This window comes from Lycorma delicatula, chromosome 1 (genome assembly GCF_047948215.1).
Source record: "Lycorma delicatula isolate Av1 chromosome 1, ASM4794821v1, whole genome shotgun sequence".
NCBI classification, from domain to species: Eukaryota; Metazoa; Arthropoda; class Insecta; order Hemiptera; family Fulgoridae; genus Lycorma; species Lycorma delicatula.
In genome coordinates, this window is record NC_134455.1 from 80,524,576 (window position 1) to 80,536,626 (window position 12,051).

The 12,051-nt window shown below is 33.8% G+C and overlaps 1 protein-coding gene across 6 annotated transcripts in view; it reads left to right on the top strand.

Moving 5' to 3' along the window:
- Positions 1-12,051, top strand: part of LOC142319510 (uncharacterized) — a 341,658-nt gene that overhangs the window by 184,530 nt on the left and 145,077 nt on the right. For all 6 annotated transcript variants that reach the window (XR_012755208.1, XM_075356870.1, XM_075356889.1 and 3 more), the window contains exons 16-17: positions 6,524-6,700; positions 10,296-10,417. Coding sequence is in view for 5 of the 6 variants with exons in the window: in XM_075356870.1 (XP_075212985.1) it covers positions 6,524-6,700; positions 10,296-10,417 (299 nt within the window). In the remaining variant the exon portion in view is untranslated. The remainder of the gene's footprint in view (positions 1-6,523; positions 6,701-10,295; positions 10,418-12,051) is intronic.

The window sequence follows — 12,051 nt, forward strand, 5'->3', positions numbered from 1 at the left end:
TACCCTCAAAGCCAACAGCTTTATTTATTTATTTTTTTGTCTTCAGTCATATGACTGGTTTGATGCAGCTCTCCAAGATTCCCTATCTAGTGCTAGTCATTTCATTTCAGTATACCCCCTACATCCTACATCCCTAACAATTTATTTTACATATTCCAAACGTGGCCTGCCTACACAATTTTTTTCTTCTACCTGTCCTTCCAATATTAAAGCGACTATTCCAGGATGCCTTAGTATGTGGCCTATAAGTCTGTCTCTTTTTTTAACTATATTTTTCCAAATGCTTCTTTCTTCATCTATTTGCCGCAATACCTCTTCATTTGTCACTTTATCCACCCATCTGATTTTTAACATTCTCCTATAGCACCACATTTCAAAAGCTTCTAATCTTTTCTTCTCAGATACTCCGATTGTCCAAGCTTCACTTCCATATAAAGCGACACTCCAAACATATACTTTCAAAAATTTTTTCCTGACATTTTAATTAATTTTTGATGTTAACAAATTATATTTCTGACTGAAGGCTCGTTTAGCTTGTGCTATTCGGCATTTTATATCGATCCTGCTTCGTCCATCTTTAGTAATTTTACTTCCCAAATAACAAAATTCTTCTACCTCCATAATCTTTTCTCCTCCTATTTTCACATTCAGCGGTCCATCTTTGTTATTTCTACTACATTTCATTACTTTTGTTTTGTTCTTGTTTATTTTCATGCGATAGTTCTTGCGTAGGACTTCATCTATGCCGTTCATTGTTTCTTCTAAATCCTTTTTACTCTCGGCTAGAATTACTATATCATCAGCAAATCGTAGCATCTTTATCTTTTCACCTTGTACTGTTACTCCGAATCTAAATTGTTCTTTAACATCATTAACTGCTAGTTCCATGTAAAGATTAAAAAGTAACGGGGATAGGGAACATCCTTGTCGGACTCCCTTTCTTATTACTGCTTCTTTCTTATGTTCTTCGAGTATTACTGTTGCTGTTTGGTTCCTGTACATGTTAGCAATTGTTCTTCTATCTCTGTATTTGAACCCTAATTTTTTTAAAATGCTGAACATTTTATTCCAGTCTACATTATCGAATGCCTTTTCTAGGTCTATAAACGCCAAGTATGTTGGTTTGTTTTTCTTTAATCTTCCTTCTACTATTAATCTGAGGCCTAAAATTGCTTCCCTTGTCCCTATACGTTTCCTGAAACCAAATTGGTCTTCTCCTAACACTTCTTCAACTCTCCTCTCAATTCTTCTGTATAAAATTCTATTTAAGATTTTTGATGCATGACTAGTTAAACTAATTGTTCTGTATTCTTCACATTTATCTGCCCCTGCTTTCTTTGGTATCATGACTATAACACTTTTTTTGAAGTCTGACGGAACTTCCCCTTTTTCATAAATATTACACACCTGTTTGTATAATCTATCAATCGCTTCCTCACCTGCACTGCGCAGTAATTCTACAGGTATTCCGTCTATTCCAGAAGCCTTTCTGCCATTTAAATCTTTTAATGCTCTCTTAAATTCAGATCTCAGTATTGTTTCTCCCATTTCATCCTCCTCAACTTCCTCTTCTTCCTCTATAACACCATTTTCTAATTCATTTCCTCCGTATAACTCTTCAATATATTCCACCCATCTATCGACTTTACCTTTTGTATTACATATTGGTGTACCATATTTGTTTAACACATTATTAGATTTTAATTTATGTACCCCAAAATTTTCCTTAACTTTCCTGTATGCTCCGTCTATTTTACCAATCTTCATTTCTCTTTCCACTTCTGAACACTTTTCTTTAATCCACTCTTCTTTCACCAGTTTGCACTTCCTGTTGATAGCATTTCTTAATTGTCGGTAGTTCCTTTTACTTTCTTCACACTAGCATTCTTATATTTTCTACGTTCATCCATCAGCTGCAATATATCATCTGAAACCCAAGGTTTTCTACCAGTTCTCTTTGTTTTGCCTAAGTTCGCTTCTGCTAATTTAATAATTTCCTTTTTAACATTCTCCCATTCTTCTTCTACATTTTCTACCTTATCTTTTTTACTCTGACCTCTTGCGATGCCCTCCTCAAAAATCTTCTTTACCTCCTCTTCCTCAAGCTTCTTTAAATTCCACCGATTCATCTGACACCTTTTCTTCAGGTTTTTAAATCCCAATTTACATTTCATTATCACCAAATTATGGTCGCTATCAATGTCTGCTCCAGGGTAAGTTTTGCAGTCAACGAGTTGATTCCTAAATCTTTGCTTAAACATGATATAATCTATCTGATACCTTGCAGTATCGCCTGGCTTTTTCCAAGTGTATATTCTTCTATTATGATTTTTAAATTGGGTGTTGGCAATTACTAAATTATACTTTGTGCAAAACTCTATAAGTCTGTCCCCTCTTTCATTCCTTTTGCCCAGCCCGTATTCACCTACTATATTTCCTTCTCTGCCCTTTCCAATGCTTGCATTCCAATCTCCAACTATTATTAAATTTTCATCTCCTTTTACGTGTTTAATTGCTTCATCAATTTCTTCGTATACACACTCTACCTCATCATCATCATGGGCGCTTGTAGGCATATAGACGTTAACAATTGTTGTCGGTTTAAGTTTTGATTTTATCCTTATTACAATGATTCTATTGCTAAGCGTTTTGAAATATTCTACTCTCTTCCCTATCTTCTTGTTCATTATGAAACCTACTCCTGCCTGCCCATTATTTGAAGCTGAGTTTATTATTATAAAATCACCTGACCAAAAGTCGCCTTCCTCTTCCCACCGAACCTCACTAATTCCTACTACATCCAGATTTATCCTATCCATTTCTCTTTTTAAATTTTCCAGCCTACCAACCTTTTTTAAACTTATAATATTCCACGCTCCGACTCGTAGAATATTATTTTTTAATTTTCTGGTGATCCCCTCCTTAGTAGTCCCCACCCGGAGATCCGAACGGGGGACTAGTTTACTTCCGGAATATTTTACCAAGGAAGGCCTCCATCATTGGTATATGAAAAGCCACATTTGAAGCCACATTTTCTTGGAAAAAAAGCAGCTGTAGTTTTCCATTGCTTTCAGCTGCGCAGTACTCAGAGGACTGAGTGATGTTGATATGGCCGTTTAAGTTGTTCTGAGTCACGCCCCTAACAACTACTGAAAGAGCTGCTGCCCTCTTTCAGGAATCATTCCTTAGTCTGGCTCTCAACAGATACCTCTCCGATATGGTTGCACCTTCGGTCCAGCTACTCTGTATCACTGAGTACTCAAGCCCCCTCACCAAAGGCAAGGTCTCATGATTCATAGAGGAGGAGTTTTATTTACCTTCAGCATATTCAAAGCTATATCAAGCTTCATAATGCAGAAGTCATATGAGTATTCTAGATGTGGTTTCAGATGGGACCTCTTTATGTAAATACAATTCATTTTTCACAGTTTGTATGTGTACCTTGTCTATTTTAGTTTTTGAAATCTTCAATAGTTTGGATCCAACATCATTGCATTCATACATATGACTGTACTTGACAACCTTGGATCTGTACCAAGCTTCCTTATAAGATATCAGGCCTTCTGATTAGAATGCGTAAAGTTTAGTCCTGCTGTTTTTTTAAGCCATTTTTCTCTCCTGTTTTTATTGAGAGCTCTCAAGAGGTCGTCAGCTGTTGTGTCATTGTGAGATTCCTGATATTCATCATATAATTAATCACACTGTTGAACCATATGGGGATGTAGTGCTTCTGAAACCCATGTAGTATTCGTCTCCTGGCATTAACTTTATCGTACCCACAAATCTCTCATGATTGATGGAATTGGGGAATCCACTGAATGGTTATCAAGATCCATCCGAAACAGTTACCAGTTTGCAAGCTGAAAATTCCATTGAGGTTGAAGGACGGAGGTGACTAATGGAATATCAGTACCATAATTTATTACGACTGGCTTCTGCTGGCTGCATTGGAAAGACCTGATGACCTTTTGTTGTGCCATGCCATTATATCTAGATTTAGATATGATGCACAAATCAGGAGAATAATCCTTCAGCCATCTACCAGATCAGAACATTCCTGAATCTTTAGCGTTGTATACAAGCTGGAGATTGTACATATCCATCCATTCATTTAGAATAACTCCATTGCTATCCTCTTTGTGGTATCCTGAGGCATATGACTGTTGAAATCACCAACATATACAACCGGGTGACTGAAGGACCTTACAGGTGGATTTGGTCAATTGACCTGCGAAGCTTTGTAAATATTTACAACAGTGGTGCCGGCAATCTCCACAGCCAAAACAAAGACATTCGCTGTTCTGTCTTGATAAGTTACTTTGTATTCAGTGAGATGGGACCTGATATATATCACAATGCCATATTGTTCATCATTTATGACTCCAACTGGAACGTATCCGTATAATCTTCCCCTTCTGTAAAGATCCGCATCATCCTTGGTGTGAGTCTCCTGTATTGCCACATCTGCAGCATCAGGCATGAGAGATATTGAATTTTAGCAGATGAGTTTGATTCAGTGTTCGAGTAACATATCTGTAAGTTGTTACCAATGGTGATTGATGATTGTTCCATGCTTGGTTGATCCTGAAAAGGAATGTTCATAGATAAATCTTACTGGATACTTTTTGATGTATAGCGTATAGCAGCACCTTTGTGGAAGAATCAGCCGGTACTAGATCGTTGTCCAGGGATCACCTGATTGCAGTAACCACAATCTTCAGGGAGGCTTCTTCCTTGATCCCATGCGTAGTGACAGCCACGTACAGTTGGCAGTACTGCTTTATGCAGAGGCAACTTGCCACTCAGTTATCATGGAGATGAATCAGTGAACAATGTGCTTTCGCCATAAAAATGTTTTACAAAACCAATGATAGTTTGGAAGGTGCACAGAGGGAATTACGTTGGCATTATAATTTAGGGTGTGTTCCATCAAAACATGCAATAAAAACATGGATTAAAACTTTGAAGAGAGTGGATTGGTTCTGAAAAAGAAACTAACAGGATGACCAAGAAGTGCTCATATCCACACAGTATCGAGGCTGTATGCATTTCAGTCGTACAGAGCCCACGATGTTCAATTCATAAACAAGCAGCTTTGGTTGGTTTGTCTTGAGAGAGTGTTTGCTAAATTCTTCATTTCGACTTAAAATTTCATCCTTAGAAGTTACAGATCGTGCAAAGGTTCAAAAAATTGTGACAAACATTAATGAGGACCGTAAATTTCTGAAAAAGCTGTAGATGTCAGATGAGGAGGCACATTTCCATCTCACAGATTTTGTGAATAATGGTCACAGGAATGGTTGACCTGAGATTGTACAAGACTACACTTCATTTACATTCATACACATCATCCTAAGAAGTAGTACCTTATGGTGGTTCCGGAGGCTAAACAGAGAAAGAGAGAGAGGTTATGTGAACAAGCAGAACTTTTGTTACTGGGCAGACAGCAACCCCAGTGAAGTTCTTGACACAGTAGAAAAATAACAGTATGGTGTACAGTTACGTCTCATGGGATCATCGGAATATACTTTTTTGAAAATGAGGAGCAGATTACAACAACTGTCACCTTGGATCGGTATGTTTACATGCTGCAATCTTTTGTTTCACTTGGATTAAACAATTTCCCCACACCAGCATGAAGCCATTCAACAGGATGGTGCGACGTTGCACATTGCAAGGCAATCATTTACAGCTGTGTGAAAATTATTTGGTAACTGTTCATCTCAAGATTCGGTGACATTCTCTGGCCCCCAAGACCAGTAAAATATTGGGTCTTTCAAGAATACCCAAAAGTTAACTTATCTCAACAATACATGAGACCATGCTGTACATCTAGTATGGAATTATAAATATTCTAAAACAAATAAGTATAATTTTTTCAGTACCTCTTATTTTGTTATGATTCTGAATTGTTAGCCTAAGTTTTTTGAGTTGCTGCAAAACTGGGACAGAAGAATCAGGTTATAAATGTTAAAAAAGGGGTCAAATTTGCTCTCTTAAAAAGAAAATCTAAAAATCTTTCTGCAAAATTAAATTTTTTTATACATTTTACATTATGTATGTAACTGCTATATTGCACAATATATTATTACATAATGTAACGTATGGTATTTCAGTGCAGTAAAACTACTACATGGCTCAAAATTTATGTTATAATTTAAATCACTTAACATTTTCTAAAATTTATGATTTTTAATCCTAACTATGTAGTAGTTGTGATTTCTGATGATTTTTTAGTTTTATTAAGAAAAAAAATATACTGTGTTTCATGATAGAAAAAACATTTTTCCCATAATCTTGATCAACATAAACTTCCATTTCTTCTTTTATTTGTTTGTATCAGTAAATTGCTTAAATTCACAATACGTCATGAATTTCTACTTTATGCTTGCAGTTGAAAAAAGCTTTTAATCGAGAATCTTTAAATTATTTTAAATTAATATGATTGTATGCATTAAACATATTTGATTTCATGAATTATCTTATATTTCATGCATTACTACAAAATGTTAATATTTTTCAGGAAGCAGCAGTTCTTCGTAGGAAAGTTGAGGAACTGGAAGGTGAAGGTAATAGTTTAAAGAGAAAGGTAAAAGAACTACAAGAAAAATTAACTGCTAAATCAGATAACCGAAGTACACTCCAGAAACAAACATCTGAAACAGGGAAGACCAATCCTATATATGAACAAAAAATAAAGGTATGCATAATGTAAATATATATATATATATATATATATATATATATATATATATATATGTATATATATATACACGCAGAGGGAGTCAGGAAGGGAAATGGGAAATAATTTGGGTACTGATTTTAGAGCTTGAAATAAGGAAAAAAGTTCATACAAACCTACGTCCGAAAATGCTTTATCAAGTTATGGCTAGCATTAAATTTTCTCTTGGACTTCAGTTCCTCTGGTGAAATGAGGTCATACTGAAATTTTTAAGGTGTTATATAAGGGGCAAAATTGATGGTTTCTTATGTGAAAAAACTAATAAAACAGGACCTAGAACTCTACCTCCTGTAGTTTTCATGATATCCAGTGTAAAAAATAGAAATTCGGTGACAAAAAACATGTCTTTTTAAGTTTGAAGTACAATAATTTTGTTAAATGACTAATAAATGCATAAATGTTATCAAAAATTGTAGAGAATTTAATTATGAGAAACTTATATAATAAAGCTTATGAAAAACAAAAAAATCAGCGTTTTTTAATAAAAATAAAACAAACAGAACAAAACTTAACAGAAAAATGTTATGAATTTGTAAAAATTAAAAACAACTTTTGTTAGTACAATAGATTTAGTGAGAGACCTTTGAAAAATTAAAATACTTTTAAAAAACTCACTGTGGTTTATACTTTTTTAATTTGTAATGAATGTTAAAAAATTCCACCGGGATTCCATCAATGCACTCTTAAATAAATCATTTCCATATATTTTCTGTCACCAACCTAATGATATCTTTGCATTTCTTGATGAGGCAGCAACATTGACAATGCAAGCTATCAGAAGTATTAAATAAAATCTCTTTAAAGTATAGCTTATTTTATGTTTCGTTATTAATTAGTAGAAAATAATTAATTTTACCCATGAAACTAAAAATTCTGCACAATAACATGCTATGGTAATTACTGATAGTGTTTGTTCCTGTTATTGTTAATCTTTTTGTGGTTAATGGAGAAGTACTTCTATAGGTAATTGCTTCTGCTGCTGCAAAGTTTTATAATGTGTTATATTGTAAACAGTTTTCATCCTGATGTTCATTTTATTATATTTGACAAAAGATTTGAAATCAGTGATTTATAAAACTTAGAAAAATTGGCTGTTTTAAAATTGGATTAAGAAAGATTATGTCATCATTTTGAGACTTAAGTTTTGGATACTGTTTGTATATTAATTTTTCAGCCAAGTGAAAGACTGTAATTATTATTAAAATAGGCTTTTATTAAATATTAAAGCCTATTATTAAATAGCTATTATTAAACATCCTATTATTAAATAGGCTGTACCTATTTCTGGTTTAGTTTTAAGTATGTGGTTCATTTAAAAATTGTAGTAACATGCTGTAAATTTATGGTCTGTAGCTGCTGCATTAGAATCAACCACCACACATTGCCTGCTAATCAGGCTTAAGATTCTCCTTGTAAAATGTTAACTTTGAGTCATATTGTGGGAAATATTTTCCACGCAAAACACATACAAAAAATCATCTAGTCTCATCTCACTTTTCTTTACCTATGGTTGTTGCAATTTTTTTTATATTCTCTTAAAAGTACATTCAGACCGTTTTCCAACACTGTGTCATATCCAACATTGATTAAAAAGTTTAGAAAAATGTGGCCAACTATTTGCAGCTGGCTGGTTATTTCATTATCTATGTATCATTTGCTAAATGTTAAGATAATTAATCACATAGAGATTCTTATTTTATATAAGAGTACCAATAGCTATCAATAAAAAGTTTGTTTAAAATAAACTGTTGCAGTAATTCACCAAAACAGGTTGACTGTATGGTTACTGAACACCAACAACGAATGAACAAATAATTACTTTATCAGGGAAAAGATTGAATATTCATAACAAGAACAATAGAGTTCATAGTAAATACATATATACGCGGTGGGAGTGATGCTTGTATCCGCACATCTGTATACTGGGCGCCCCTCTCACATTGTTGCTACCGTTACCGCTCGCCGATATTAAATTAAGCAAATATATGGTAACAATACACATTTACAATATGGAAATCCCTTTTTTGGATTTTGAGTCATATATTTTGGTTCAGCTGGAGAAAGTATTATTTTCTCAATTGTATATGGATGAGTCATATTTGGAAAGTAAATACCATTGATGAACATCACTTTTCACATTCCTGCTTTTCGTAAGCTACTAGTGCTTTTACACTGGTGGTTTGCTGATGTAATAGCAATTATTATTAATTTGTTTTTTTTGTTTACAGCGCGTTTAAAAAGTAAAAATTTATCAGGGGGCCTGCCTAAGTTATTTATTTCTATTATTCTTTTTCTTTAAGAGTTAATCGTTTTTTTGATTGGGTTATTTTGTTTTTTATGTATTTGTTTTTTTAATTAGAAGTTGTGTTTAATATGTTTTATTATACATTTTTTAAATGCATATATTTTTTATACTACGAGTGTTATTTTTTTTTCAAGGTCCGATCGGTCATAAAATTAAAACCACAATGAAAATAAAAAAATTTGTTATTTGTAACAAGTACTTACATAGTTACACTATTTCTCTACATAGTCGCCACTCCGATTTAGACATTTGTCATAGCGTGGTACCAACTTTCCAATAACCTCATCATAGAATGGAGCCACCTGTGTTTATAGCCATGTTTCTACGCTGGTCTGCAGCTTGATGTCTGTGCCAAAATGTTGTCCTCCTAGCCAGCGTTTTATGTGAGCAAAGAGGTGAAAATCGGATGGAGCCAAGTCTGGGCTGTATGGTGAGTGATCAAACACTTCCCAACGAAAACGCTGCAGGAGCTTCTTTGTTGCAGCTGCAGTGTGTGGCCGAGCATTGTCATGGAGAAAGACAATGCCTGATGACAACATTCCTCTCTGCTTATTCTGAATTGCCCTTTGTAGACATTGAAGAGTCATACAGTATGAAACTGCAGTGATGGTTGTGTCACGTTCCATGAATTCCACCAAGAGAACTCCATTCCGGTTAGCCACACACTTTCTGTTGGAGAAGGTTCGCTTGAACTTCTTTGGTTTACTGGGAGAATGAGAATGCATCCACTGTTTGGATTGTTCTTTTGTTTCTTCAGTTTTGAAATGGACCCATGTCTCGTCCCATGTGACAATTTTGTTCAAAAATCTTCTCCTTCATTATGGTAGCGCTAGAGATACATTAGGGAGGCGTCCATTCTCATTGTTTTGTGATGGTCGGACAGCATCTTGGGAACCCATCTTGCACACAGTTTACAGTACTGAAGTCTCTCACTCACAATGGTGTAGATTGCTGATCTTGAAATTCCAGGAAACAAATCACTCAATACAATAATTGTGAACCGACGATTTTCTCGAATTGCTTCATCCACTCACTCAATGAGATCATTGGTTGACACTCGCTTGATGCGAGTGTACGTCCTGCTTTAAAGTTCCTGCACCAAAAAAAATAACCCTCGTGTTAGTTTATTTTTTATACTATTTTTATTACATATTTTTTATTACTATTTTTTATACTATTACTATATTTTTTATACATGAAATGTATTAATAACAATTTCTGTAATGTCATGTTGTAACCTGTGTTAAGGTATTTGAAGAAGAGATGAATGATTTAAGGAAGAAGTTACTAGTAAAGGAACGTGATTGTGAAAGATTGCATGCAGAGATATCATTATCCCAGAAAAAACCTAAAACCTTACAGAAAAGCAAGTAAGCAAACTTATTCTAGTAATGATAATTTTGAGATTTCATTAAATTTTTTTTTTTATGGAATATTTTTCTTGGTTTTATTTATTGTATTGATCACCCTAGCTAAATTTATTTATATAATCAACTCTGATGAGACAAAAAGCAGTGGTTTATAACGTTGCTGTGTCTGATTACCATTTCAACTTTTCTCTTTCACTGCCACCCCATTCTCATAATGTGACATTTCCATTCCTACTTGATATTTAAACATTTTTCCCCTATTTTATTACATTTCACTATTTGATGTAAGTAATGCTTATTTTATACTTTCAGGCATGGAAAATCTTTAATTAATACATACATGCATATATGTCAGTACAGAATATTGAGATAAGACATATCTTACCTTGATTTTTCATGAAAATACTTCTGATGCTGGATCCTGAAAAATAACTTTTATGAAAAATTAAGGTAAGATATATCTTATCTCAATACTCTGTACTAGGTGGTTTATGTAATAGAATATTAATGTAATTTAACTGTACAGAAGAATAATATGAATCTTAAAAAGATAAATTTCAGTAAAATAATACACACACACACACACACACACACACACGCACGCATACATGCACACACACACACATACACACACATATATATATATACACATACTTACATACTTACATACATATATACTTACATATACATGCATGCGCACACAAAAAAATATATTAAAATATATAGTGATGTGATGGAAGTGCTATTAGCCTTCATGGTGGTTTGACTATGAAGATGAATGTAGGTATGTGACTGTGGAGGTACATCTACATTCTTCCAAAGCTAGAGTTAAGGGATAGGCTAACTCAGTAAGCTCCAATTTAGAGTATTCAGCCTTCAGGGGTGGTAGAGAAGGGTGGCTCAAAAACTTTAAATGGGACGTATGGTCATGTGATAATTTTTCCAAATGTCTTTGTGAGACAAGCAAAATGGTATCAAAAAAATTGATTGCTGACTATTTAATTCAAAATGGTGACCACAGATGTCATTACATTAATTAAAAATTGAAAAAATTAATTAAATTTTTTCAAATACTTCTTTTAATTAAATGTACAGTTTTATATTAAAAAAAAAAATAATTAAATAGTAATTCATTTATTCATTTTTTAGCATTAAAATTTTATTTTTTATAAGAAACTTTTAAGAAAGTAATTTTTATTTCATTAGTTGGCAATGTCAACAGCTGATGCAACACTTAAACAAAAGAAAGTTAATTGTTTTTTAAGTTAAATGTTTAATTTAGTTGGAAATAGAAGAGAATGGAGGTTGATATGGTGCAAGGGACCTGCCCAAGTCTTTTCTCAACTACGAGACCCTTTTATTCCGCAAGTCCTTCTCAATGGAGGGGCAGTTGCTGTTGTTCCTAACATTAAATTTTTAGGTTTGCTTTCTGATAGTCGTTTTACAGGGGTCAAACATATAAAACAGTTAAAAGTGAGATGTTTAAAAATTCTAGATATGCTGAGTCCTTAGAAACACCAAGTGGGGAGCCGACCGATCATGAATGTATGTTTTTATTATCCTTTGGTTCAGTCCCATTTGGATTGTGGTTACATCACCTACTCTTCAGTGTGTCATACATTGCTTAAGATGTT